At 64.5% G+C, this 27,703-nt stretch overlaps 3 protein-coding genes across 4 annotated transcripts; all 3 read left to right on the forward strand.

Annotated features, from left to right (window-relative positions):
* The first annotated feature begins 293 nt into the window (after positions 1-293).
* Positions 294-13,037, forward strand: MYO1A (myosin IA). 2 transcript variants are annotated; one of them, XM_069879644.1, is made up of 28 exons: positions 294-461; positions 999-1,114; positions 1,303-1,397; positions 1,482-1,586; positions 1,674-1,720; positions 1,802-1,865; positions 1,935-2,033; positions 2,454-2,557; positions 2,662-2,809; positions 2,889-3,007; positions 3,757-3,843; positions 3,937-4,002; positions 4,111-4,215; positions 4,453-4,515; positions 4,622-4,822; positions 5,757-5,983; positions 6,060-6,260; positions 6,356-6,449; positions 6,728-6,877; positions 6,969-7,037; positions 8,331-8,417; positions 8,647-8,721; positions 8,814-8,948; positions 9,046-9,152; positions 9,979-10,111; positions 10,215-10,367; positions 11,517-11,644; positions 12,831-13,037. In XM_069879644.1, the coding sequence occupies exons 1-28, from the start codon at positions 339-341 to the stop codon at positions 12,952-12,954; spliced, it is 3,225 nt and encodes a 1,074-aa protein (XP_069735745.1). In that variant the 5' UTR covers positions 294-338; the 3' UTR covers positions 12,955-13,037. The 2 variants fall into 2 exon arrangements, with proteins under 2 accessions (XP_069735745.1, XP_069735746.1); XM_069879645.1 differs by lacking the exon at positions 8,331-8,417.
* A 4,803-nt stretch (positions 13,038-17,840) lies between these two features.
* On the forward strand, positions 17,841-20,589 carry TAC3 (tachykinin precursor 3). Its single transcript, XM_069879674.1, has 5 exons — positions 17,841-17,923; positions 19,629-19,723; positions 19,810-19,897; positions 20,268-20,297; positions 20,382-20,589. Exons 2-5 carry the CDS (start codon positions 19,637-19,639, stop codon positions 20,477-20,479), a joined length of 303 nt encoding a protein of 100 aa, XP_069735775.1. The 5' UTR covers positions 17,841-17,923; positions 19,629-19,636; the 3' UTR covers positions 20,480-20,589.
* Positions 20,590-21,905: 1,316 nt separating this feature from the next.
* ZBTB39 (zinc finger and BTB domain containing 39) lies at positions 21,906-27,535 on the forward strand. Its single transcript, XM_069879655.1, has 2 exons — positions 21,906-21,959; positions 24,116-27,535. Exon 2 carries the CDS (start codon positions 24,215-24,217, stop codon positions 26,348-26,350), a length of 2,136 nt encoding a protein of 711 aa, XP_069735756.1. The 5' UTR covers positions 21,906-21,959; positions 24,116-24,214; the 3' UTR covers positions 26,351-27,535.
* The last annotated feature ends 168 nt before the right edge of the window (positions 27,536-27,703 follow it).

The raw sequence follows: 27,703 nt of genomic DNA on the forward strand, positions 1-27,703 counted from the left end.
AGGGAGCTGGGCTCTTCTCCCAAGGGCCAGGGGACAGGACGAGAGGGAATGGCCTCAAGCTCCACCAGGGGAGGGTCAGGCTGGACATTAGGAAGAAATTTTTCACAGCAAGGGTCATTGGGCACCAGAACAGGCTGCCCAGGGAGGGGGTTGAGTCCCCTTCCCTGGAGGGGTTTAAGGGCCGGGTGGACGAGGTGCTGAGGGACGTGGGTTAGTGGCAGATAGGAATGGTTAATGATCCAGTGGGTCTTTTCCAACCTGGTGATTCCATAATTCTATGCTTCATGGCTGCACCCCTCCCTCTGCTCTACTCCAGCTGCCCCGGAGCTATCCTGGCCATGGAAGCCACCAACTCGCTGCTGGACACCGCAGCCGTTGGGGACCTGGTGCTGCTGGACCCCCTCACCGAGGAGTCGCTGCTCCGTACCCTGCAGGAGCGCTTCCAGCGGAGCGACATCTACGTGCGCAGCGGGTCGGGGCGTGGGGTGTGGGATGGGGTTGGAAGCAGGATCTGGTCTCTGGGATGGGATTGGAAGCAGGATCTGGTCTCTGGGATGGGGTTGGGAGCAGGATGTGGTCTCTGGGATGGGGTTGGAAGCAGGATCTGGTCTTTGGGATGGGGTCGGGAGCAGGATGTGGTCTCTGGGAAGGCATCAAGAGCAGGATCTGGTCTCTGGGATGGGGTTGGAAGCAGGATCTGGTCTTTGGGATGGGGTCGGGAGCAGGATCTGGTCTCTGGGAAGGCATCAAGAGCAGGATATGGTCTCTGGGATGGGGTCAGAAGCAGGATCTGGTCTCTGGGATGGGGTTGGGAGCAGGATCTGGTCTCTGGGATGGGTTCGGGAGCCGGATCTGATCTCTGGGATGGGGTCGGGAGCAGAATATGATCTCTGGGACAGGGAACAGGGGAGAGAGAGTACAGGATCTGGCACGGGGAGCACCAGAGCCTGGGCTGGGTCCTCCTGGCCCTGCACCCACACCATCCTGCTTGCCCACAGACGTACATTGGGAATGTGGTGATCTCGGTGAACCCGTACCGCTCCCTGCCCATCTACACCCCGGAGACGGTGCAGGAGTACCACAACTGCAACTTCTTCGCCGTGAAGCCCCACATGTGAGCACGGGGTGGGGGGCCCGGGATGCCCTCCATCCCCCCTGGATCCTGCCAAGGGCTTCACCCATGGATGAGCCCAAGGTTTTGGGGCTGGGGGACTCCTCACAGGGCAGCCTCACAGTCACAAAGAGGCTCTGAAGCTTGCTCCAGCTTGCTCCAGCTCACTTGTAAATGCTCCTCATCGGCAGCTATGCCATCGCGGACGATGCCTACCGTTCGTTGCGGGACCGGGACAGGGACCAGTGCATCCTCATCACCGGGGAGAGCGGGGCTGGCAAGACAGGTAGAGCTGGGGCCACCACTGGGGCTGGTGGGGCTGTGAGGAGCTCGGGTGGGCACCCCAGGAACCCACGCTCCTCGCTCACAGAGGCCAGCAAGCTGGTGATGTCCTACGTGGCGGCCGTGAGCAGCAAAGGGGAGGAGGTGGACAAGGTGAAGGAGCAGCTCCTTCAGTCCAACCCGGTGCTGGAGGGTAAGCGCTCGCACCCTGCACCGTCCCAGCGCTCGGCACAGCCCCCTCAACGCGCCCTGTAACCCCATCCTCCTCCTCCTCCCACAGCCTTCGGAAACGCCAAAACCATCCGCAACGACAACTCCTCTCGATTCGTGAGTGCCCAGGGGAGCAAGCGTGGCTGAGGGGTTGGGGACCCAGGCGTCCCCTGCCCTGACCCCATCCCCATCCTGCAGGGCAAATACATGGACGTGGAGTTCGACTTCAAGGGGGAGCCCCTGGGAGGGGTCATCAGCAACTGTGAGTAGCCATCGCCCACCCTGGGGGTCCCACCCACGCACCCCTGGTGATGCTGACCCCTCCCCGCAGACCTGCTGGAGAAATCCCGCATCGTCCGGCACGTGAAGGGCGAGAGGAACTTCCACATCTTCTACCAGCTCCTGGCGGGGGGCTCGGCTCAGCTGCTCCGTAGGTCCAGGACCTCCGAAAACAGGAGGATGGGGGGTGCCTGGGGTCACGGCTGAGCTGCCTCCTTCATCCCAGGGGAGACCTCATCGCTCTCTCCAACTCCCTGAGAAGAGGTTGTGGAGAGGAGGGAGCTGGGCTCTTCTCCCAAGGGACAGGGGACAGGACGAGAGGGAATGGCCTCAAGCTCCACCAGGGGAGGGTCAGGCTGGACATTAGGAGAAGATTTTTCCTGGAAAGGGTGATTGGTCCCTGTCCGAGGCTGCCCAGGGAGGGGGTTGAGTCCCCTTCCCTGGAGGGGTTTAAGGGCCGGGTGGACGAGGTGCTGAGGGCCATGGGTTAGTGATTGATGGAAATGGTTGGACTCGATGATCCGGTGGGTCTCTTCCAACCTGGTGATTCTATGATTCTATGATCCCCTAGAGCAGCTGAAGCTCCGCCAGGATTGCCGGCACTATGGCTACCTGAACCGGGAAAGATCCAACCTGCCCGGTGTGGACGATGCGGCTAATTTCCGCGCCATGCAGGTACCTCCAGATGGAGCCTGGGGTGCCGGGAAGCCGTGACCCCCCAACTCCACCAAACGCCCCCCTGTTCCCCGTGCTCCTGCACTGCCCGTGTCTCTCCCCAGGATGCCATGAGGGTCATCGGCTTCTCGCCCGAGGAGGTGACGGCGCTGCTGGAGGTGACGGCCGTGGTGCTCAAGCTGGGCAACGTGGAGCTGAGCAGCGGCTACCAGGCCAGCGGGATGGAGGCCTGCAGCATCGCCGAGTCGCAGGGTAGGGACGGGGATGGGAGCAGGGTGAGGGGACCCCCTCGGCCACCGCTTGGCCCCTGCACCGCTGCCTCCTCATGCAGAACTGCGGGAGATCTGTGAGCTGATCGGGCTGGACACCAGCACGCTGGAGCAGGCGCTGTGCTCCCGCACCGTGAAGGCACGGGATGAGATGGTTCTCACCACCCTCACCGTCCCCCAGGTGAGTGAGAAAGACCTGGGGGTGTTGGTTGACAGCGACTGACCATGAGCCAGCAGGGGCCCAGGGGGCCAAGAAGGCCAAGGGCATCTTGGCTTGGATCAGACCCGGCGTGGCCAGCAGGGCCAGGGAGGTTCTTCTCCCTCTGGACTCAGCCCTGGGGAGACCGCTCCTCGAATCCTGGGGTCAGTTGTGGGCCCCTCCCCACAAGAAGGATGTTGAGGCTCTGGAGCGAGTCCAGAGAAGGGAACGGAGCTGGTGAGGGGGCTGGAGAAGAAGAGGAGCGTCTGAGAGAGCTGGGGGGGTTTAGGCTGGAGAAGAGGAGGCTGAGGGGAGACCTCATTGCTCTCTGCAACTCCCTGAGAGGAGGTTGTGGAGAGGAGGGAGCTGGGCTCTTCTCCCAAGGGACAGGGGACAGGACGAGAGGGAATGGCCTCAAGCTCCACCAGGGGAGGGTCAGGCTGGACATCAGGAAAAAATATTTCATGGAAAGGGTCATTGGTCCCTGTCCGAGGCTGCCCAGGGAGGGGGTTGAGTCCCCTTCCCTGGAGGGGTTTAAGGGCCGGGTGGACGAGGTGCTGAGGGCCATGGGTTAGTGATTGATGGGAATGGTTGGACTCGATGATCCAGTGGGTCTTTTCCAACCTGGTGATTCTATGATTCTATGAGACTGTCCCCTGCCATGGGGGGAGATGTCTGGAAGACCCCTAGGCGCTGGCACGAGCCCCTCTCCTCTTTTTCTCTCCCCACAGGGCTACTATGGGCGGGATGCGCTGGCCAAGAACATCTACAGCCGCCTGTTCGACTGGCTGGTGAATCGCATCAACACCAGCATCCAGGTGAGGAACGGGTCGCCCCAGCCCTGGAAGGGGCCCTGGACCCTTCGCCCACCCAGTGCCAGGACACAGCTCAGTGTCCCCCTGCCTCCCCAGGTGAAGCCTGGCAAGCAGAGGAAGGTGATGGGCGTCCTGGATATCTACGGCTTCGAGATCTTCCAGGTAAGCGTGGGTCCCACCAGGACCCATCCTGCTGCTGGGGGGAGCTGGGGACACGGGACAGGGAAGGGGCTCGGGCACAAGGTGGCACGCAGGACTCTTGCCTCGCAGGACAACGGCTTCGAGCAGTTCATCATCAACTACTGCAACGAGAAGCTGCAGCAGATCTTCATCCTGATGACCCTGAAGGAGGAGCAGGAGGAATATATCCGAGAGGTACCCCCGGGGTGATGGGGAAGTGCCAGAGACGGCTCCACGCCACGTCGCTCCCTCGTCCCGCTCCCTGCTGGGAGCTGATTCAATAGCAGGAAGGCAGGGAGGGATCCAGGATCCACGTCCCCATGGCCAGACATCCGATTCCTGCCCCACATCAGCCGGCGGGGTCCGTGGGGCAGAGTCCGGGAGTGCCACGTGTCCGAGGGTCTGCGCCCCTGACCCCCCGTCTGCTCCCAGGGCATCCGATGGACCCCGGTGGAGTTCTTTGACAACAGCATCATCTGCAACCTGATCGAGAACGTGAGTCCCAGCTCCCACCATCAAGCAAGGGTTCCTGGAGCAACCCCGACGCCACGGAACGGCTGCTGAGGGCTGAGTAGAGATGACGCTCTCCATCCCGGCACAGAGCAAGGGTGGGATCCTGGCCATGCTGGACGAGGAGTGCCTGCGGCCCGGAGTGGTCAACGAGGACACCTTCCTCACCAAGCTGAACCAGCTCTTCGCCACCCACAAGCACTACGAGAGCAGAGAGACCCAGAACGCCCGGCACGTCATGGATGCCAGCCTGCCCCCACAGTGCTTCCGCATCCACCACTACGCCGGAAAGGTCTGCCAGTAGCTTCGGAGCCCCTAAAACCAACCTGGGGGAGCTGGGACCCCCAGATCCACTTTCCAGCTCTGCATGGGAACGGAGGAGCTGGACTGGGGAAGGGGATGGAGATGCTGGACCATAACAGCTGGGCTGAGACCAATGGCAGGAGAGGTTCAGCGGGTCCTGCCCTTGGGGCACAACAACCCTGAGCAGCTCCAGCCTAGGAGAAGTCTGGCTGGAAACTGCCTGGAGGAGAAGGACCTGGGGGTGTTGGTTGAACAGGAGCCAGCAGGGGCCCAGGGGGCCAAGAAGGCCAAGGGCATCTTGGCTTGGATCAGACCCGGCGTGGCCAGCAGGGCCAGGGAGGTTCTTCTCCCTCTGGCCTCGGCCCTGGGGAGACCGCTCCTCGAATCCTGGGGTCAGTTCTGGGCCCTCCCCACAAGAAGGATGTTGAGGCTCTGGAGCGAGTCCAGAGAAGAGCAAGGAATCTGGGGAGGGGGCTGGAGAAGAAGAGGAGCGGCTGAGAGAGCTGGGGGTGTTTAGGCTGGAGAAGAGGAGGCTGAGGGGAGACCTCATTGCTCTCTGCAACTCCCTGAGAGGAGGTTGTGGAGAGGAGGGAGCTGGGCTCTTCTCCCAAGGGCCAGGGGACAGGACGAGAGGGAATGGCCTCAAGCTCCACCAGGGGAGGTTTAAGGCTGAACATTAGGAGAAGATTTTTCATGGAAAGGGTCCTTGGGCAGTGTCCGAGGCTGCCCAGGGAGGGGGTTGAGTCCCCTTCCCTGGAGGGGTTTAAGGGCCGGGTGGACGAGGTGCTGAGGGCCAATGGGTTAGTGATTGATGGGAATGGTTGGACTCGATGATCCGATGGGTCTCTTCCAACCTGGTGATTCTCTGATTCGATGATAACCCCTGTGGCCCCGTTGGCTTCTGCCCCTGCTCCTGTGCACAGGTGACCTACAACGTGACGGGCTTCATCGAGAAGAACAACGACCTGCTCTTCCGCGACCTCTCGCAGGCCATGTGGGCCGCCCGGCACACGCTGCTGCGCTCCCTCTTCCCTGAGGGGGACCCCCAGAAGGTGTCCCTCAAGCTGCCCCCCACCGCCGGCTTCCAGTTCAAGAGCTCGGTGGCGACGCTAATGAAGAACCTCTACTCCAAGAACCCAAACTACATCAGGTATTGACCCCAAGGCACCAACCGCAGCCATGAGGCCAGCGGGACCCCCCACCCACCCACCGCTGTCCCCTCCCAGGTGCATCAAACCCAACGAGACCAAGACAGCGATGCTCTTCACGCCGGAGCTGGTGCTGGCACAGATCCGCTATCTGGGGCTCCTGGAGAACGTACGGGTGCGGCGAGCGGGCTACGCCTTCCGCCAGCTCTACGGCCCCTTTCTGGAGCGCTACAAGATGCTCGGCACGCGGACTTGGCCCCGCTGGGCCGGCGGCAACAGGTACGGGGCTGGGCTACCTCACGAGCACGCCTGGTGGCCCCCGTGGGCTCCGTGCGATGGGGTTCTGACCGGCTTCGTCCGCCACCACCGTGCAGGGATGGGGTCGAGGTGCTGCTGGAGGAGCTGGCGATCCCCGCGGAGGAGCTGGCGTTTGGCCACACCAAGATCTTCATCCGCTCGCCATGCACTGTGAGTTCGGGGATGGGGAGCTGGGGAGACCCCGCTATGGGGCTGTTGAGGGACATAGTTTAGTGATTGATGAGAATGGTCGGACTCGATGATCCTGGGAGCCTTTTCCAACCTGGTGATTCTGTGATTCTTGGGTCGCCAGCCCCATAGGTCCCATCACCCCGTTGGTGACCCCAAGCCTGTGCCGGGGTCCCAGGCGATGCCGCAGCCGGGAGCTGCACTGGGGTCAAGTCCCTGTCCCCAGTGGGTTCCCGATCGCTGTCCCTGCTCGTCCCCAGCTCTTTGACCTGGAGAAGCGGCGCCAGGAGCGCGTGGTCCAGCTCGCCACCCTCATCCAGAAGATGTTTCGGGGCTGGCGGTGCTGGACCCAGTACCAGCTGATGCGCAAGAGCCAGATCGTCATCTCCGCCTGGTTCCGGGGCCACGCGGTGAGGATGAAGGGGTCCCCATCCCTCACCCCTCGAGCAGGGATCCTTGACCCCCCCAAACCCCAGCTCACCCCATCTCTCCCCGCCACAGCAAAAGAACAGGTACAAACAGATGAAGCGGTCGGCACTGATCATCCAGGCTTACGCACGGGGCTGGAAGGTGAGGGCTGAGGCCGCTGGCCGGAGCCGGCAGCTCCCTGAGCGTGGGCAGCGCAGGCATCAGAGTCGGGGGGCACAGCAGGGAGGGGCCAGGGGTACAGGTACACCGCATGGTGGGACCAGATTAATCTCCTCTCCCCACCTTTCATCCTTCTCTCCATCCCTCACTCCTGCCTCCATCTCTCACTCCTGCCTCTCTCCATCCCTCTTTCCTGCCTCTCTCCATCCCTCGCTCCATCCTTCTCTCCATCCCTCGCTCCATCCTTCTCTCCATCCCTCGCTCCATCCTTCTCTCCATCCCTCTTACTCCTGCCTCTCTCCATCACTCTTACTCCTGCCTCTCTCCATCACTCTTTTCTGCCTCTCTCCATCCCTTGCTCCATCCTTCTCTCCATCTCTCTTACTCCTGCCTCTCTTCATTCCTCTTACTCCTGCCTCTCTCCATCCCTCTCTTCATCCCTCTCTTCATCCCTCTCACTCCTGCCTCTCTCCATCCCTCTTTCCTGCCTCTCTCCATCCCTCACTACATCCTTCTCTCCATCCCTCTTACTCCTGCCTTTCTCCATCACTCTTTTCTGCCTCTCTCCATCCCTCGCTCCATCCTTCTCTCCATCTCTCTTACTCCTGCCTCTCTCCATCCCTCTTTCCTGCCTCTCTCCATCCCTCGCTCCATCCTTCTCTCCATCCCTCTCACTCCTGCCTCTCTCCATCCCTCTCTCCATCCCTCTCTCCATCCCTCTCTCCATCCCTCTCTCCTGCCTCTCTCCATTCCTCACTCCTGCTTCTCTCCATCCCTCTCTCCATCCCTCTCTCCTGCTTCTCTCCATCCCTCTCTCTCCATCCCTCTCTCCATCCCTCTCTCCATCCCTCTCTCCATCCCTCGCTCCATCCCTCTCCTCTGCTTCTCTCCATCTCTCTCTCCTGCCTCTCTCCATCCCTCTCTCTCCATCCCTCTCTCCATCCCTCTCTCCATCCCTCTCTCCTGCCTCTCTCCATTCCTCACTCCTGCTTCTCTCCATCCCTCTCTCCATCCCTCTCTCCTGCTTCTCTCCATCCCTCTCTCTCCATCCCTCTCTCCATCCCTCTCTCCATCCCTCTCTCCATCCCTCGCTCCATCCCTCTCCTCTGCTTCTCTCCATCTCTCTCTCCTGCCTCTCTCCATCCCTCTCTCTCCATCCCTCTCTCCATCCCTCTCTCCATCCCTCTCTCCATCTTTCTCTCTCCTCTCTCCCTTCCACTCCCTCTCCCTGTCTCTCCCTCCCCGCCTCGGGCTCCCGGGGCTCTCACCCCGCAGTCTCGCCGGCTCCTCCGGGAGCTGAAGCGCCAATGCCGCCGTCACGCAGCCGCCAGCACCATCGCCGCTTACTGGAGGGGGTACCAGGTACTGGGGCACCACGCGCCCTACCCGCTGCCTCTGTCCTGCTGTCTGTCTGTCTGTCTGTCTGTCTGCCCACCCTGGCTCCTGCCCACCCTGTCCGGCTGGAGCGGTTTTCCTCTCCACTGGGGATAAATGGGGATGGAGTTGGGGACGAGGGACCCTCAATTCTTGGGAGGGGACGGCGGTTGGAGGGGTGTGGGACCAAGCGGCCCCGCATCGCTGTCTCCACCAGGTCCGCAGGGCGTACAGGAGGTTTTTCCGCTCTGGGGCCAGCGCCCGCTTGGCCAACTTCATCTACCGGCGGTTGGTGAGTGGGGCTGGGGATGGGGGCACCTTCCCGGCCCCTCGCTCAGGATTTGGACCCGAGACACTCCCGACTCCCCCGTGCTGCCCCCCCAGGTGCAGAGATTCCTGGTGGGGCTGGAGAGGAACCTCCCGCCGCTGTCGGTGATGGACCAGACCTGGCCACCCGCACCATATAAGTTCCTGGATGATGCCAACCAGGAGCTGAGGAGCATCTTCTGCCGCTGGAAGGTGGGAGCAGGGTGGGGATGCAGGGGGCTCCAGCTGGGACCTGGTGTCCCTTTGCGCTGGGGGTCTTCAGTGGCCCCGAACCCCCCTCCCTCGGCAGTGCAAGAAGTACCGGGAGCAGTTGACGCCGCAGCGCCGAGCCCTGCTGCAGGCCAAGCTCTGCGCCAGCGAACTCTTCAAGGACAAGAAGGCGCTGTACCCCAAAAGGTACCGGGGTGGGGGCTGGTGGGGGCGGTGCATGAGGCAGCGCGACTGAAAATGGGCTGAGAGGAACAGCAGGAGGGTTAACGGGGCCAAACGCCGGGTCCTGCCCTTGGGGCACAACAACCCTGAGCAGCTCCAGCCTAGGAGAAGGCTGGCTGGAAAGTGCCTGGAGGAGAAGGACCTGGGGGTGTTGGTGGAACAGGAGCCAGCAGGGGCCCAGGGGGCCAAGAAGGCCAAGGGCATCTTGGCTTGGATCAGACCCGGCGTGGCCAGCAGGGCCAGGGAGGTTCTTCTCCCTCTGGCCTCGGCCCTGGGGAGACCGCTCCTCGAATCCTGGGGTCAGTTCTGGGCCCCTCCCCACAAGAAGGATGTTGAGGCTCTGGAGCGAGTCCAGAGAAGAGCAAGGAAGCTGGTGAGGGGGCTGGAGAAGAAGAGGAGCGGCTGAGAGAGCTGGGGGGGTTTAGGCTGGAGAAGAGGAGGCTGAGGGGAGACCTCATTGCTCTCTGCAACTCCCTGAGAGGAGGTTGTGGAGAGGAGGGAGCTGGGCTCTTCTCCCAAGGGCCAGGGGACAGGACGAGAGGGAATGGCCTCAAGCTCCACCAGGGGAGGGTCAGGCTGGACATCAGGAAAAAATATTTCATGGAAAGGGTCCTTGGGCACTGGAACAAGCTGCCCAGGGAGGGGGTTGAGTCCCCTTCCCTGGAGGGGTTTAAGGGCCGGGTGGACGAGGTGCTGAGGGACATGGGTTAGTGACTGATGGGAATGGTTGGACTCGATGATCCGATGGGTCTTTTCCAACCTAGTGATTCTCTGACGGCTCCATCCACAGCCTGGCACAGCCCTTCTGCGGCGAGTACCTGGGGCTGGCGCAGAACCCCAAGTACCAGAAGCTCCACGCCGTGGCCAAGGACAACCTGGTGATGGCCGATGCCGTGCGGAAGGTGAACAAGGCCAGCGGCAAGGTGAGATCTCGCCGTCCCTGTGCCCTCACCATCCCTGTGCCCTCTCCGTCGCGGTGCTCCTGCGGCAGAGGCCACGCGGTTGCGGTGACGCCGGTGCCCGCAGACGGTGCCGCGACTGCTGCTCCTCACGACCGAGCGCCTGGTCCTGGCCGAGCCCCGCGCCGCGCAGCCCAAGGCTACCCTCAGCTTGGGTGACATCCACGGCGCCTCCGTCACCCGCTTCTCCGATGGCCTCCTGGCTCTGCACCTCAGGGAGGTACGGGGGGGTCCTGGGAGGGCATCTCGGTGGGTTGGGGAGGTCCTAGGCATCTCGGGAGTCCTGGGGGTCTCGGTGGGTTGGGGTGATCCTGGGCATCTTGGGGGTCACAGGGGTCTTGAGGGGTCCTGGGGGGGCATCTCAGTGGGTTGGGGAGGTCCTAGGCATCTCGGGAGTCCTGGGGGTCTCAGTGGCTTGGGGTGATCCTGAGCATCTCCGGGGTCACGGGGGTCTCAGGGGGGTCCTGGGGGGGCATCTCGGTGGGTTGGGGAGGTCCTAGGCATCTCAGGAGTCCTGGGGGTCTCGGTGGGTTGGGGTGATCCTGGGCATCTTGGGGGTCACAGGGGTCTCAGGGGGGTCCTGGGGGGGCATCTCGGTGGGTTGGGGAGGTCCTGAGCATCTCCGGGGTCACGGGGGTCTCAGGGGGGTCCTGGGGGGGCATCTCGGTGGGTTGGGGAGGTCCTAGGCATCTCGGGAGTCCTGGGGGTCTCGGTGGGTTGGGGTGATCCTGGGCATCTTGGGGTTCACAGGGGTCTCAGGGGGGTCCTGGGGGGGCATCTCAGTGGGTTGCGGTGGTTCTGGGCATCTTGGGGTTCACAGGGGTCTTGAGGGGTCCTGGGGGGTGTCTCGGTGGGTTGGTGTGATCCTGAGCATCTCCTGGGTCACAGGGGTCTCGGGGGGTTCCTGGGGGGGCACCTTGTTGGGTTGGGGTGATCCTGAGCATCTCTGGGGTCACGGGGGTCTCAGGGGGTTCCTGGGGGGGCATCTCAGTGGGTTTGGGAGGTCCTAGGCATCTCAGGAGTCCTGGGGGTCTCAGTGGCTTGGGGTGATCCTGGTCATCTCAGGGGTCTCAGGGGGGTCCTGGGGGCGCATCTCAGTGGGTTGGGGAGGTCCTAGGCATCTCAGGAGTCCTGGGGGTCTCGGTGGGTTGGGGTGATCCTGGGCGTCTCGGGGTTCACAGGGGTCTCAGGGTGGTCCTGGGGGGGCATCTCAGTGGGTTGCGGTGGTTCTGGGCGTCTTGGGGTTCACAGAGGTCTTGGGGGGGTCCTGGGGGGGGTATCTCAGTGGGTTGGGGTTATCCTGAGCATCTCGGGGGTCTTGGGGGGGTCCTGGGGGGTCTTGGGGCCGCTGACTCCCCTCTACCCGCAGAGCACGACGGGGGGGGCCAAGGGCGACCTCCTGCTGGTCAGTGACCACCTCATCGAGCTGGTCACCCGCCTGCACCAGGCGCTGCTGGGGGCCACGGCCCGTGGGCTCGCGCTGCACATCACTGACCGGTGAGGGGCTACCGGGGCTACTGGGCAAGGAGGGGAGGCTACCACGGTGTGGGGCTCCACAGGGCAGAGGGAGAGGCTACTGGGGTGGGAGTTGGGCTACTGGAGTGGGGGACAGGGCTACTGGGGCAGGGGACAGGGCTACTGGGGTGGGAGTGGGGCTACTGGAGTGGGGGACAGGGCTACTGGAGTGGGGGACAGGGCTACTGGGGCAGGGGACAGGGCTACTGGGGTGGCAGTGGGGCTATTGGAGTGGGGGACAGGGCTACTGGAGTGGGGGACAGGGCTACTGGGGCAGGGGACAGGGCTACTGGGGTGGCAGTGGGGCTACTGGAGTGGGGGACAGGGCTACTGGGGCAGGGGACAGGGCTACTGGGGTGGCAGTGGGGCTATTGGAGTGGGGGAACAGGGCTACTGGGGTAGCAGTGGGGCTACTGGAGCTGGGGACAGGGCTACTGGGGTAGCAGTGGGGCTACTGGAGCTGGTGACAGGGCTACTAGAGGCAGGGCTACCAGGGTAGCAGTGGGGCTACTGGAGTGGGGGACAGGGCTACTGAGGGAGCAATGGGGCTACTGGAGCTGGGGACAGGGCTACTGGGGTGGCAGTGGGGCTATTGGAGTGGGGGACAGGGCTACTGGGGGAGCAGTGGGGCTACTGGAGCTGGGGACAGGGCTACTGGGGTGGCAGTGGGGCTGTTGGAGTGGGGGGACAGGGCTACCGGGGTAGCAGTGGGGCTACTGGAGTGGGGGACAGGGCTGCTGGGTTGGGAGTGGGGCTACTGGAGCGAGGGACAAGGCTATTGGGGTAGCAGTGGGGCTATTGGAGTGGGGGGACAGGGCTACTGGGGTGGGAGTGGGGCTACTGGAGCTGGGGACAGGGCTACTGGGGTGGCAGTGGGGCTGTTGGAGTGGGGGACAGGGCTACTAGAGGCAGGGCTACCAGGTTGGGAGTGGGGCTACTGAAGTGGGAGACAGGGCTACTGGGGTAGCAGTGGAGCTACTGGAGCTGGGGACAGGGCTACTGGGGTGGGAGTGGGGCTACTGGGGCGGGATACAGGGCTACCAGGGCAAGGATGGGGCTACCTGGGGTTGGGGTTGCGGGTGGCCGATTGGTCCTGGGGTGCGTGGATGCAGCTGACGGGGTCGGGGGGGTATCCTTCCTCCCCTTGCCCCACCTCTGTCCCCCCCAGGTTCTCCACGCGTGGCCCCAAGGGTGACGTGGACGTCACCGTGGTGGAGTCGGAGCGAGCGGGGAGCGAGGGCCCCGTCTGCAAGAAACGGGGCAACCGCAGGATGGAGGTGCTGGTGCACTGAGGGACCCCCCCACCCCGGCACCCACACCCCAACCTGCCGGGACCCCCTGCCAGCACCCCCACCAGCACCCGGGACCCCCCACACCAGGACCCCCCACCGCGACCCACCAGGACCCCACACCCAGACTCTGCTGGGACCCCCACCAGCACCCCACACCCTGCACCCCACCGAGACCCCATTGGCACCCCCATTGCCACCCCACTGGGACCCACACGCCAGCACCCACCCCACACCCCCACCAAAACCCAGGACCCCCTGCACCGGGACCCCCACCAGCACCCCACACCCCGACTCCGCTGGGACCCCCGCTAGCACCCCACACCCTGCATCCCAACAAGACCCCCACACCGGCACACCACACACCACCAAGACCCCCACTGGGACCCCCACCCATGCACCAGCACCCACCCCACACCCCTATCCTGATGGGACCCCCACTAGGACCCCACACCCCGACTCTGCTGGGACCCCCGCCAGCACCCCACACCCTGCACCCCACCAAGACCCCATTGTCCACCAAGACCCCACCCCACCAGGACCCCCACCAGCACCCCATGCACCACCAGGACCCCACACACCACCAAGACCCCCACTGGGACCCCCACCCACGCACCAGCACCCACCCCACACCCCCACCCTGATAGGACCCCCACTAGGACCCCACACCCCGACTCTGCTGGGATCCCCGCCAGCACCCCACACCCTGCACCCCACCAAGACCCCATCGGCCACCGAGACCCCATATTTCCACCCCACTGGGACCCCCACTGGCACCCCACACCCTGCACCCCACCAAGACCCCATCGGCCACCAAGACCCCATATTTCCACCCCACCGGCACCCCACGCGCCACCAGGACCCCACATCTCATCGCACCAGGACTCCCACCGGGACCAGCACCCACCCCACACCCCCAACCCTCCTGGGACCCCCCTCCCCCTGCATCATCCCCCCACCCCACTGAGCCCCCACCGAGTGCAGCAGTTGCTGCCACCCCATTAAATGCAGATTCCCCCCATTAAATGCAGATTCCAGCATCTTCACCCGGCGATGTCGCAGCGGGTACCCCGGTGGGTGCCGAGCCTGGTGATGGAGCCCCCCCAGCCCACCCCTCGCACACTGCAGGGATTGAGCCCCCCCCCAGTCTATGGGGATGGAGCCCCTCACCCTGGCCTCCCGCCTTCCCCGCTGTCTGATTGCGGCTCCCGCTCGCCCCGTGATTGGAAAGGCCCCAAATTGCGGCCACTTTGCCCATTAAGTGGGAAAAACGCTCGCTCTGCCGCAGAGGCAATTTTGGGGGGGCTGCGGGCGGCTGGCACGTGAGGTCCTCGGCGCCCGCGCTGCCCGTCGCCATCCCCCCCCCAACCCCCACCCCCAAGCCAGGATTGTCCCCCCCTAACACGCTGCAGGACCCCCCCACTTTGTTGCACCCACCCCAGCGCAGCTGAACCCCTGCACCCGCAGCCTCCCCAGGAGCCCCAAAGAGCCTCTAGAAGCCCCTAGGAGCCCCCAAGAGTCCCTAAGAGCCCCCAAGAGCCTCTAAGAGCCCCCAGGAGCCCCTAGAGCCTCCAGGAGCCCCTAGGAGCCCCCAAGAGTCCCCAGGACACCCCAAGAGCCCCTAAGAGATGCCAAGAGCCTCCAGGAGCCCCTAAGAGGCCCCAAAAGCACCCAGGAGCCCCTAAGATCCCCCAGGAGCCTCCAAGAGCCCCTAAGAACCCCCAGGAGCCTCCAAGAGCCCCTAAGAGGCTCCAGGAGCCCCTAAGAGCCCCCAAAAGCCCCTAAGAGGCTCCAGGATCCCCTAAGAGCCCCCAGGAGCCTCAAAGAGCCCCTGAGAGGCCCTAGGGAGTCCCCAAGAGCCTCCAGGAGCCCCCAAAAGCCCCCAAGAGGCCCCAGAAGCCCCTAAGATCCTCTAAGAGTCCCCAAGAGCCCCTAAGAGCCCCCAGGAGCCTCTGGGAGCCCCGAAGAGCCCCTAAGGGCCCCCAGGAACCTCCAAGAGCCCCCAGGAGCCTCCAAGAGCCCCCAAGAGCCACTAAGAGCCCCCAGGAGCTTCTGGGAGCCCCGAAGAGCCCCTAAGGGCCCCCAGGAACCCCCAAGAGCCCCCAGGAGCCTCTAAGGGCTCCCAGGAGCACCCAAGAGCCTCTAAGAGGCCCCAGGAGCCCCCCAAGAGCCTCCAGGAGCCTCTGGGAGCTCCCACGAGCCCCCAAGAGGTGCCAAGAGCCTCCAGGATCCCCTAAGAGCCCCCAGGAGCCCCCAGGAGCCAGGGTACCTGCAATTCTCCCCCAGCAACCCCCCTCTTGGCTCTCTTTTTTTTCCTTTTTTTTCTCCTGCACTCATCAAGCACTCAGAGAAGGTTTTTTTTTTTTTCTTTTTTTTTTTTTCCTGTCCCCACACGTCACCCTCGCTCGGGGAGCTGCCAAGTCCCCATCACGTCAAGCGTCAACCCCCAGCTCCCAGGTGGGCCCCGGAGCCTCCTCGCGGGGCGATGCTCACGGGGAGAACGTGCCGGGCACGCGTGCCAGGGCATCGCCGGCACACGGAGCCCGGGGAGGGGGGACACGTGTGTGCGGGGGGCACCGCAGCCCCGAGGGGTCCCCGCTTCTCGCCGCGGCCTTCGTCACATCCCAGCGCGGGGACCCTCGCGCCACGAGGGGCCAAAGCTGTAAACAAGCCCCGGGCACCAGCGCTTTTCACGGCTGCGTCGCTCTTGGCACGGCACAAGTAGGTGTTATTTATTAATTAGGCCGTCTCCGGCCAAGCTCCCATTTAATTAACGTGCCCGGCACTGCAGATGCTGCCCTGCCCCGGGCGGCGATGCCACGTGAGCCCCGCTGCCAGGACACTGGTGGCACCAGTGCTGGTGTTGCTGGTGTTGCTGGTGGCACCAGTACTGGTGGTGCCGGTGCTGATGTTACTGGTGGCACCAGTGCTGGTGTTGCTGGTGTTGCTGGTGGCACCAGTACTGGTGGTGCCAGTTCTGGTGTTGCTGGTGGCACTGGTGTTGCTGGTGCCAGAATTGCTTGCAGCGCCAGTGCTGGTGGCACTGGTGTTGCTGGTAGCACCAGTACTGGTGTTGCTGGTGTTGGTGCTGCTGGTGTTGCTGGTGGCACCAGTGCTGGTGTTGCTGGTGTTGCTGGTAGCACCAGTACTGGTGGTGCCATGCTGATGTTACTGGTGGCACCAGTGCTGGTGTTGCTGGTGTTGCTGGTAGCACTATACTGGTGACACCAGTGCTGATGTTACTGGTGGCACCAGTGCTGGTGTTGCTGGTGTTGGTGCTGCTGGTGTTGCTGGTGGCACCAGTACTGGTGGTGCCAGTGCTGATGTTACTGGTGGCACCAGCACTTGTGTTGCTGGTGTTGCTGGTAGCACTATACTGGTGACACCAGTGCTGGTGTTGCTGGTGTTGCTGGTAGCACCAGTACTGGTGGTGCCAGCGCTGGTGCTGCCAGTTCTGGTGTTGCTGGTAGCGCTAGTACCGGTGGTGCCAGTTCTGGTGTTACTGGTGCTGGTGTTGCTGGTGGTGCCAGTTCTGGTGTTACTGGTTCTGGTGTTGCTGGTGTTGCTGGTGGCTCCAGTACTGGTGGTGCCAGTTCTGGTGTTACTGGTGCTGGTGTTGCTGGTGGCACCAGTACCGGTGGTGCCAGTTCTGGTGTTACTGGTGCTGGTGTTGCTGGTGGTGCCAGTTCTGGTGTTACTGGTTCTGGTGTTGCTGGTGTTGCTGGTGGCTCCAGTACTGGTGGTGCCAGTTCTGGTGTTACTGGTGCTGGTGTTGCTGGTGCTGCCGGTGCTGGAATTGCTTGCAGCGCCAGTACTGGTGGTGCCAGTTCTGGTGTTACTGGTAGCACCAGTACTGGTGGTGCCAGTGCTGATGTTACTGGTGGCACCAGCGCTGGTGTTGCTGGTGTTGCTGGTAGCACTATACTGGTGACACCAGTGCTGGTTTTGCTGGTGGCACCAGTACTGGTGGTGCCAGCGCTGGTGTTACTGGTGCTGGTGTTGCTGGTGGCACCGGTGTTGCTGGTACTGGAATTGCTTGCAGCGCCAGTACTGGTGGCACCAGTGCTGCTGGTGCTGGTGTTGCTGGTGGCTCCAGTACTGGTGGTGCCAGTTCTGGTGCTGATGGTGCTGGTGTTGCTGGTGGCACCCGTACTGGTGGTGCCAGTTCTGGTGTTACTGGTGTTGGTGTTGCTGGTGGCACCAGTACTGGTGGCACCAGTGCTGGTGTTGGTGCTGTTGGTGCTGTTGGTGCTGCTGGTGCTGGTGGCACCCGTACTGGTGGTGCCAGTTCTGGTGTTACTGGTGCTGGTGTTGCTGGTGCTGCCGGTGCTGGAATTGCTTGCAGCGCCAATACTGGTGGTGCCAGTTCTGGTGTTACTGGTTCTGGTGTTACTGGTGCTGGCACTGCCCGGATCACAGCAGGGATGTGGGGAGGGGGCCACGGACCTGGGGCTGCTGGGGTGCATCGGAGGCCTGAAGCCCTGGTGACGGGCAGGGTGCGAGGTGCAGGGCACGCGTGTGCGGGCTTCGGGCTGCCGTGTGTGCATCGCGTGTCCCCCCCCCAAAACCCCACGGCTGCCACCGTGTCCCCACACGTGCTGAGGGCTGCGTCGTGCCGAGGGCTGCGTCGTGCCCGGCCGCACCCGGAGGGGCTTGCGTGGGCACGATGCCCGCGTGCCACCCCCCTAACCAGAGCGCGTGGGTGTCGTGGTGCGACTCCGTGCCTGCCGGTGACACGGTGCCTGCGTGGGCGCGTGGGCTGGGGGTGCCACCTCCCCCGGCCCCCATTGGCGGCTCTCCTCTCGCCCACCCCCTCCGTGCCACGGGCAGAGCCCCTTATTTAACGGGCAGCTGGCACCCTGGTTCTTTGCCTCCCCGGCTGAGCCCACGCGCGGCACAACCGGTGCCCGCTACCCGTCACCGACGAGGGACGCGAGGCCACCAGCCCCGGTGCCACCCGAGGGCTCCGAAGGTTGGTGCCCTGGCAGGGAGGAGGAGGAGGAGGATGGAGATGGGATGAAGATGCTGCTAGAATTTGAGGGCTTGGAGGGGTTTGGAAGCAAATCTGGGGCTGGGATGTGGCTGCGGGTGCCGGCACACGGCTTGGGACGCGTGTGTGTGTGTGTCGCTTGGGGCGTGCACGCGTGTCTAGGCGTGTGCCGGGGGGGTTTTGGGATCCACAGGTGTGTGTGGGGATCCACAGGTGTGTTTTGGGATCCATGAGTGTGTTTCAGGATCCATGGGGGTGTGGGGGGATCCACGAGCGTGTGGGGATCCACAGGGGTGTATCCACGAATGTGTTTTGGGATCCACAGGTGTGTTTGAGGATCCACAGGTGTGTTTCAGGATCCATGGGTGTGTGTGTGGATCCACGAGTGTGTTTCGGGATCTAGAGGGGGCATGGGGTGTGCATCCAGAAGTGTGTTTGGGGATCCACGAGTGTCTGTGGGGATCCACAGGTGTGTTCTGGGATCCACGGGTGTTTGTGGGGATCCACAGGGGTGTGTGGGGATCCATGAGTGTGTTTTGGGATCTACAGGGGGTGGGGGGGTGGATCCACAAGTGTGTTTGGGGATCCACAGGTGTGTTTGGGGATGCACGAGTGTCTGTGGGGATCCACAGTTGTGTTCTGGGATCCACGGGTGTTTGTGGGGATCCACAGGTGTGTTTTGGGATCCACGGATGTTTGTGGGGATCCACAGGGGTGTGTAGGGATCCACGAGTGTGTTTGAGGATCCACAGGTGTGTTTCAGGATCCATGGGTGCGTTTCAGGATCCATGGGTGCATGTGGGGATCCACAGGGGTGTTTTGGGATCCATGAGTGTGTTTCGGGATCTATGGGGGTGTGCGTGGATCCATGAGTGTGTTTTGGGATCCACAGGGGTGTTTCATGATCCACAGGTGAGTGTGTGTAGATCTGCAGGTGTGTTTTGGGATCCACGAGTGTGTGTGGGGATCCATGAGTGTGTTTGGGGATCCATGGGCTTGGGATCCCCAGCCCCCCAACCCCCTGGGTCCCTGCCACCCCAGACCCCCCCGGGGTCCCTATTGCTGACCACCCCCCCCAGACCCCAAGTCCCAGTCACCGACCCACCACCCCCAGCCTCCCCTGGGGTCCCCTTCTCTGACACCCCCCCCCCCCAAGTCCTATTCTCACAACGCCCCCCCCCAGCCCCCCCGGGGTTCCCATTGCTGACCGCCCCCCCCAGCCCCCCCAGTCCTCTTCTCTGACCTTCCCCCCCCCGAGACCCCCGCTCCCCTTCTCTGACCCCCCACCCCGAGCCCCCCCGCTCCCCTTCTCTGACCCCCCCCCCGAGCCCCCCTCCCCTTCTCTGACCTCCCCACCGAGACCCCCCTCCCCTTCTCTGACCCCCCCCACCGAGCCCCCCCACTCCCTTTCTCTGACCCCCCCACCACTGAGTCCCCCCGCTCCCCTTCTCTGACCTCCCCCCCGAGACCCCCGCTCCCCTTCTCTGCCTTCTCTGACCCCCACCCCGAGCCCCCCCCCTCCCCTTCTCTGACCCTCCCCCGAGCCCCCCCCTCCCCTTCTCTGACCTCCTCAGGGTTCCCATCGCTGACCGCCGCCCCCAGCCTCCCCGTCCTATTCTCTGCCCCCCCCCCCCCCAGCCCCCCCGGTCCCCCTAGCCCCCCCACTCCCCTTCTCTGCCCCCCCCAGCCCCCAGGATGCTCCCCCGCCCGGCTCTGCTGGCTCTGCTCGCCCTGGCGCTGCCTCTCGCCCTCGGCCGCCGCGCCGCCCCGGGACCCGCACAGGTGAGACCCGCACAGGTAGGACCCGCACGGCCCCGGGGTCGCATGTGTGTGTGTCCCCCCCAGCTCACCCGAGTCGCCCCCCGCAGGCGATGCCGGAGCCGCTGCCCTGGGGACCCCGCGGCCCCCCCGGCGCCGCCTACGCTGAGATGCTCCGGTTGCTGCGGGAGGGGCACGGTGCGGGGGGGGGGGGGGCTGCGGGAGAAGGGGGGGGGGGATCCCGAGCTGGGGGGCTGCGGGCTCCGGGGGATCCCGGGCTGGGGGGGGTGCTGAGGGGGTCGGGGGGTCCCAAGCTGGGGGTCCCGAGCTGGGGGGCTGCAGGGTCCAGGATGCTGCGGGTTCCGGGGAGTCCGGGGCTACGGGGACTGCGGGGGTCGGGGGGTCCCGGCTGGGGGGTCCCGGGTTGGGAGGGGTCTCCGGGGTCCAGGGAGCTGCGGGGTCCGGGGATCCCGGGCTGGGGCGGGGGATCTCCGGGGAGCTGCGGGGTCCGGGGGGTCCCGGGGCTGCGGGGGTCGGGGGGGCCGCTCACCGGCTCGGTCTGTTCCAGGCGGCGTCGCCCCCGCCGTCCCGCAGAAGCGTAAGTGCTGCCCGCAGCCCCCCGGCCCCGCAGCTCCCCCCGGTGCCGCCGCCGCCCCCCCCGCTGACGGCCGCTCTCTCGCAGGGGACATGCACGATTTCTTCGTGGGGCTCATGGGGAAACGGCTGGCGGAGCGGGGGGAGCCCCGGTGCTCCCCGGCCCCCCCCGTGCCCGCAGCCTGAACGGCACCGCGGGGGGGGGGAGTGGGGGGGCACCGGGGCCGGAGCCGCCGCGATCGGAACTGAACCGACCCGTGCCCCCCGTGTAACCGTGAACCCCCCCCATACACCCCCTCGTCTCTACGGACTCGCCTCTCTGTCTCTCGGTTGCTGCTCGGGACCGCGGGGAACGGGGAAGGGGGGGGGACAACGGGACCGAGCCCCGGGGACGGACAAACCCGGGGGTGGGGGCACCGGGGCTGCAGCGACGCCCCCACCCCCAGACACGAAGAGGGGGGGGACCGGGGGCCGTGCCCGCACCGGTGCCCGTGCCGGTTCCCCAGTCGGTGCCGGTGTCCCTGTCCCTGCCGGTGTCCGTGCCGCTGCCCCCTCGCGGGTCCCCCCGGTATCGGCGCCGGTATCTATGCTGGTTCTCCCCCTGGATCGCCGGTACCGGTACCCCCACCCCCGGTACCCCGTGTCGGTGCCGGTTCCCGCCCATCCGGTGCCGGTGCCCCCTCCGGGCACCCCCCCGCCCCGATCCCCCTGTTCCCGGTTCCCAGTCCCCGTTCCCGGTTCACCCCCGTTCCCCCCGTTCCCGTTCCCCCCGTTCCCGGTTCCCCCCGGTTCCCCCCGTTCCCGGTCCCCCGGTTCCCGTTCCCCCCGTTCCCGGTTCCCCCCGTTCCCCCGGTTCCTATTCCCCCCGTTCCCGGTTCCCCCCGGTTCCCCCCGTTCCCGGTCCCCCGGTTCCCGCTCCCCCCGTTCCCGGTTCCCCGGTTCTCATTCCCCTCCTTCCTGGTTAACCCCGTTCCCGTTCCCCCGGTTCCTGGTTCCCCCCATTCCCGTTCCCCCCGTTCCCGGTTCCCCCCATTCCCGTTCCCCCCGGTCCGGTTCCTCCGGTTCCAGGTTCCCCCCGTTCCCCCCGTTCCTGGTTCCCCCCATTCCCGTTCCCCCGGTTCCTGGTTCCCCCCGTTCCTGGTTCCTCCGGTTCCTGGTTCCCCCGGTTCCCCCGTTCCCCCGGTTCCCCCGGTTCCTGGTTCCCCCGGTTCCGGTTCCTCCGGTTCCAGGTTCCCCCCGTTCCCGTTCCCCCGGTTCCTAGTTCCCCCCGTTCCTGGTTCCCCCCATTCCCGTTCCCCCCGTTCTCGTTCCCCCAGTTCCCGGTTCCCCCCGTTCCCGTTCCCCCCGTTCCTGGTTCCTCCGGTTCCAGGTTCCCCCCGTTCCCCCGGTTCCCCCCGTTCTCGTTCCCCCACTTCCCGGTTCCCCCCATTCCCGTTCCCCCCGTTCCTGGTTCCCCCCGTTCCCCCGGTTCCCCCCGTTCCCGTTCCCCCCGTTCCTGGTTCCCCCGGTTCCCGTTCCCCCCGTTCCGGCTCCCGGTCCTCCGGGCCGCGGGGGGGCGCTGCGGGGCGGGGCGCGCGGGCGGAAGCGGCGGCGGCTGCCGGGGCCGGGGGGGGGCGGGGCGGCGCCTTTGTGTGCGCGGAGCCGGGATGGTGCGGGGCCCGGGCGGGTAAGGAGCGCGGGACCGCGACCCCGGGGCTCCCCCGTTACACCCCCCGCGCCCCCTCAAACCCCTCCCCGGTCCCCCCTTTCGGCTCCTCCCGGGGCTCCCCCCAATCTCCCTTCACCGCCCCCCGCCCCGAGCCCCTCGTTTCCCACCCCCTTCCAGCGCCCCCCGGGGCTCCCCCAGCCCCCCCCGGGGCTCCCGGTTTCACCCCCCCTCCCCGTTGCTCCCTTTGCGGGGTTCCCAGCCCCCCCCCCCCCCCCCGGCTCCCCTTCTCGTTTCTCCCTCCCGGTCTTCTCGGGGTTGGTGAGCGTGTCCCCATCTCCATCCTCCCCTCGTCCCCATCTCCATCCTCAGCCTCGTCCCCATCTCCGTCCTCCCCTCGTCCCCATCTCCGTCCTCTGCCTCGTCCCCATCTCCATCCTCCCCTTGTCCCCATCTCCATCCTCCCCCTGTCCCCATCTCCGTCCTCTGCCTCGTCCCCATCTCCATCCTCCCCTTGTCCCCATCTCCGTCCTCCCCCCTGTCCCCATCTCCATCCTCCCCCCTGTCCCCATCTCCATCCTCCCCCCTGTCCCCATCTCCATCCTCCCCCCTGTCCCCATCTCCATCCTCCCCTTGTCCCCATCTCCGTCCTCCCCCCGTCCCCATCTCCGTCCTCCCCCCGTCCCCATCTCCGTCCTCCCCCCGTCCCCATCTCCGTCCTCCCCCCATCCCCATCTCCGTCCTCCCCCCGTCCCCATCTCCGTCCTCCCCCCGTCCCCATCTCCGTCCTTTCCCCGTCTCCGTCCTCCCCCCGTCCCCGTCTCCGTCCTCCCCCCGTCCCCGTCTCCGTCCTCCCCCCGTCCCCGTCTCCGTCCTCCCCCCGTCCCCGTCTCCGTCCTCCCCCCCGTCCCCGTCTCCGTCCTCCCCCCGTCCCCGTCTCCGTCCTCCCCCCGTCCCCGTCTCCGTCCTCCCCCCGTCCCCGTCTCCGTCCTCCCCCCGTCCCCGTCTCCGTCCTCCCCCCGTCCCCGTCTCCGTCCTCCCCCCGTCCCCGTCTCCGTCCTCCCCCCGTCCCCGTCTCCGTCCTCAGCCTCATCCCCGTCTCCGTCCTCACCCCTCGTCCCCGTCTCCGTCCTCACCCCTCGTCCCCATCTCCGTCCTCCGCCTCGTCCCCATCTCCGTCCTCCGCCTCGTCCCCATCTCCGTCTCCGTTCCTCGTCTCCGTTCCTCGTCTCCGTTCCTCGTCTCCGTTGTTCACCTCCATCTCCGTCTCCGTTGTTCACCTCCATCTCCGTCTCCGTTGTTCACCTCCATCTCCGTTCCCCGTCTCCGTTCCCCATCTCCATCTCCGTTCCCCGTCCCTGTCTCCATCCTCGTCCCCATCTCCACCCCCTTCCTCATCTCCATCCTCACCCTCATCCCCATCTCCATCCCCTTCCTCGTCCCCATCTCCATCCTCCTCCTCGCTGCCTTCTCCAGCAGGGACCATCTCTGCCTCCATCCCTCCGTCCCGGGGTGGGGGGACAGCCCCTCCTCAGCTCCCTTTTGCCGTTCCCTGGAGCTGGAACCCCTTTCCCTGCAAACTCCTCCTCTCTCCGTGGGCTCCCGGGGTCTTCGGGGTCTTCGTGGGGAGGAAAAAGCAGGGAATCTGGGACAGAGGGGTGAGTTTGTTAACCCCTGGGTGGCCCGAGAGCCACAGGGCAGCAGAGGCGATGGGACAAGCTGGAAGGATGGGTTCAGGTGGGAATCGCTGGTGCTGTGAGCCCCCGGGGCTGGAGGAGACCTGGGGTGAAGCCAGCCAGCGCGCAGAAATTGGGATTCGACCCTCCGGCTGGGAGCGTTATCCCTGACTTGGACCCACAGCGGGTGCTGCTGGGGGCTCGGTTCCCGAGGTGCGAGGCAGAGGAACCCACGTCCACGCCCAAAGACAAGTGGGACTTAAGGTTGCTGGAAGAAAAATGAATTTTTTTTATGTCTGGTTGCGTCGTTCCCTTTGCGCGTCCTTCCCATCGCTTCCCGGTCCATCTCTGAGGTTATGGGATGGGTTCCCATCAGCCTCCATCTAAGCCGCTTTGCTGCTCCTTCTCTGTGGCTTCTTGGGATGGTGGAAAAGTCTCAGGTAGGACCAGGGCGATGCCTCTTTGTGAAGATATTAATTCTGCGCGTTTTTCTCTTTGCAGAGCCCCTTGCCCTGCCTGTTCCTGGACGCCAAGCACCTCCTGATGAGCACGTGGTGAAGAAGCCGCTGACCAGGAGAGGGGCTCTCGGCAGCTGCTAAGATGGGCATGAGGATCAAGCTGCACAGCACCAACCACCCCAACAACCTGCTGAAGGAGCTCAACAAGTGCAGGCTCTCCGAGACCATGTGCGACGTCACCATCCTGGTGGGCACCCGCTCCTTCGCAGCCCACAAGGCTGTCCTGGCGTGCGCCGCCGGCTACTTCCAGAACCTCTTCCTGAACACGGGCTTGGACGCCGCCAGGACCTACGTTGTGGATTTCATAACCCCGGCCAACTTCGAGAAGATCCTCAGCTTCGTGTACACCTCGGAGCTCTTCACAGACCTGATCAACGTGGGAGTTATTTACGAGGTGGCCGAGCGGTTGGGCATGGAGGATCTGCTGAAGGCTTGTCACTCGACTTTTCCAGATCTGGAGAGCTCGGCCATCCCGAAGCAACCTTCTCTGGCCACGAGCGAGAGCCGAGCCGGCCCGCTGAGCAGCACCTCCTCGGAGCAGAGCCACTCGTTGGGTGAAATCCGAAGCGGTGGAGAACATTTTGGTCCTGAACGGAATTACATCTTGCCCGGGGAAGTGGGAGGCGGCTACAAAGAGGACGACAGGAACACCATGAGTGAAGTCAACCAGACGCTTCCCCTGATGCACCCGCAGCCTCCCAAAGCGGAGCAGGAATCGGAGCAAGGGCCGTTCGCTCCCACCGCGAGCCTGGCGACCCAGCCCAGCTTGGGTGGCGTGAACATCGTGGTTCAAACCACCGGCAGCTCCTGCCAGCAATACAAGGTCCAGAGCAACGGCGACTACGGCAAAGGCGGCTTCTTCGCCGCCGATCCTTCCCTTGACGTGTCCACGGGGAGCAACTCCTGTCCCAGCAACAGCGACCACTCCAAAGAACAAGGGTTCGGGCAGATGGATGAGCTTCAGCTGGAGGATTTGGGGGAGGATGAGCTCCAGTTTGAAGATGCCGGGGAGGAGCTGGGCCCGTCGGAAGAGGTCATTGAGCTGAGTGACGACAGCGAAGAGGAACTGGCCTTCGAGAGCGACAGCCGGGACAGCAAGGCCATGCCCTGCCAGGTGTGCAAGAAGGTCCTGGAGCCCAACATCCAGCTGATCCGCCAACACGCCAGAGACCACGTGGATCTCCTCACGGGCAACTGCAAAGTCTGTGAAACCCACTTCCAAGACCGGAACTCCAGGGTCACTCACGTTCTGTCCCACATCGGCATCTTCCTCTTCTCCTGCGACATGTGCGAGACCAAGTTCTTCACCCAGTGGCAGCTGACGCTCCACCGACGGGACGGGGTCTTCGACAACAACGTCATCGTGCACCCCAGCGACCCGCTGCCGGGGAAGGTGGCCGTGTTCGGGGGGGGCCCTGGCGCGGAGCTGGCGTGCGCCGCCTGCGGGAAGCCCTTGGCTAAAGATTTCCACACCGTCCGCAACCACATCCTGGACCACGTGAACTTGAAAAGCCAGACGTGCGCTGTGTGCGACCAGAGGCACCTCAGCCTCTGCAGCCTGATGTGGCACGCGCTGTCCCACCTGGGCGTCTCCGTCTTCTCCTGCTCCATTTGCGCCAACAGCTTCGTGGATCGGCACCTCCTGGAGAAGCACTTGGCCGTTCACCAGAACGTGGAGGAGGCTCTTTTCCGCTGTCACTTCTGCGGGCAGAGCTTCAAGCTGGAAGCGGCGTATCGCTACCACGTCAGCCAGCACAAGTGTGGAGGCAGCCTCGACCTCCGTCCCGGCTTCGGAGACCGACTCCAGCAGCAGAGCCAGCACAAGAGGAAGCTCCCGGAGGAGTTTTTGAGCGAAGACTTGGCTCTGCAAAGCCAACCGGGCAACAGCAAGTACAGCTGCAAGGTTTGCGGGAAGAGGTTCGCTCACACCAGCGAATTCAACTACCACCGGCGGATCCACACTGGAGAGAAGCCTTACCAGTGCAAGGTGTGTCACAAGTTCTTCCGCGGCCGTTCCACCATCAAGTGCCACCTGCGGACGCACTCGGGAGCCCTCATGTACCGCTGCACCGTCTGCGGGCACTACAGCTCCACGCTCAACCTGATGAGCAAGCACATAGGGGTCCACAAGGGCAGCCTCCCCCCCGACTTCACCATCGAACAGACTTTCATGTACATCATCCATTCCAAAGACGCCGAGAAAAACACGGACAGCTGATGGGGTGAGGAAGGGCAGGGCCAGCCAAGGAGCAAATGCAAAGTGCGGAAGCTGTGGAAAACCCATGTCGTTTGTTTTATTTAACGGTCGGGCATCGTGGATGGATCCTCCTCCTCCTTTCCGTTTGGATTTTTTTGGCCTTGCTAGGGCGTGTTAGGTGGTGGCATTGTACAAATCAACAGCACGTAAGCTACATCACTGTCCCGAGAAGTCTGTCGTGTTTACTTACCTCTGGTCCTGTTAGAGGCCGTCGAGTTCTGTGTTTTTAGCGTTTCTCACTAGGTTTTGAATCTAGATTTATTTTTTTTTTAACCCCTTTTAGCCCACTTGACTAGGCTGACCCCCGTCTGAGCTTGTCCACAAACTGATGCTGCTAAGATTTTTCACACTTGACCTCAGTAGAGAGGTGCAGAGCCAGAGCAGGATGGTGCTGGACTCGGAGAAAAGGAAAGAAAAAGAAGGAAAACAGGAAAAAAAAAGACTCGTTCTGGGCATCGCTGGGGAACTGCTGCTGTCGCCAGGAGGTGAGGAAAGTCCACGTCACAGAATCGACCTCAAAGCTGTTGCTCCATTGCAGGGAGGTGAGGAGGCAGCGCAGAGGAGGAGGGATGAATGGGAAGGAAGGTGTCTCCAACCAGTAAGGGCAGCGCCGCTGGTCACCGGGAGCCCTGCCGGAGCCGGGAGCCCGGCCGGGGTTTCTCTGCCACGCGTGGGACACGCCGCTCGCCCCAGAAACCCGTCTCCGAGGGAGGAGCGACACCAGCTCGCACAAGAGCCCCAGCAGCGGGGCGGCTGCGTGGCCAGGAAGAGGCGGCCGCACGGATCTCTCCGGAGTCGCTGGGCTGGAGAGGGCAGGGGAGGCAGCTTCAGGAGGTGTTTTGGGATGGCACGGTGACACGTGGCTTCTGCCAGCCTGCCCCGGCATCTCCTCACGAGACCAGCCGTGCACGTTGAGCTCTGCTGGTGCCTCCCAGGGCTGCCAGGTGCTGGATGCCAGCGAGCGGCTTTGTGGTGCCGGCGCCGATCCCGGCAGACGAGATGTGATGGAGCTGTTGCCGTCTCTCCCACCAAGGCACCTCTGCGAAGGACTCCTCTCTGCGGAAGGGAAGAGCCCCTCCTGCGGCTTCCACCAGGGATCTCCGCGTCCTGGACCTGGATCTCCGTGTCCTGGACTCTGGTGTGATGTGAGCTCTTCAACTTTAGCCAAACTGGGGCTGGAAGCTCAGCAGGCGCCGGCCGGGGCTGCGGCCGAGCCGTTCCGGCACTCGGCAACCGCAGCCGGTGGCAGCCTTGGCTCAGCTTGTCCTGAACGGGCATCGCGCGCCGGCTGCGGGCTCCTCGCCGCGGTGGCTT

This window comes from Phaenicophaeus curvirostris, chromosome 38 (assembly GCF_032191515.1).
Source record: "Phaenicophaeus curvirostris isolate KB17595 chromosome 38, BPBGC_Pcur_1.0, whole genome shotgun sequence".
Classification (NCBI taxonomy): domain Eukaryota; kingdom Metazoa; phylum Chordata; class Aves; order Cuculiformes; family Cuculidae; genus Phaenicophaeus; species Phaenicophaeus curvirostris.

Bases quoted from the DNA above. Each gene is read 5' to 3' on its own strand.
- TAC3 (XM_069879674.1), top strand. From the start codon at position 19,637: ATGCTCCCCCGCCCGGCTCTGCTGGCTCTGCTCGCCCTGGCGCTGCCT. The intron at 19,724-19,809 runs GTGAGACCCGCA...CGCCCCCCGCAG, and splicing joins CCGCCCCGGGACCCGCACAG to GCGATGCCGGAGCCGCTGCC. The intron at 19,898-20,267 runs GTGCGGGGGGGG...GGTCTGTTCCAG, and splicing joins GTTGCTGCGGGAGGGGCACG to GCGGCGTCGCCCCCGCCGTC.
- ZBTB39 (XM_069879655.1), top strand. From the start codon at position 24,215: ATGGGCATGAGGATCAAGCTGCACAGCACCAACCACCCCAACAACCTG.
- MYO1A (XM_069879644.1), top strand. From the start codon at position 339: ATGGAAGCCACCAACTCGCTGCTGGACACCGCAGCCGTTGGGGACCTG. The intron at 1,866-1,934 runs GTGAGTAGCCAT...CCCTCCCCGCAG, and splicing joins GGGAGGGGTCATCAGCAACT to ACCTGCTGGAGAAATCCCGC. The intron at 4,003-4,110 runs GTAAGCGTGGGT...CTTGCCTCGCAG, and splicing joins ACGGCTTCGAGATCTTCCAG to GACAACGGCTTCGAGCAGTT.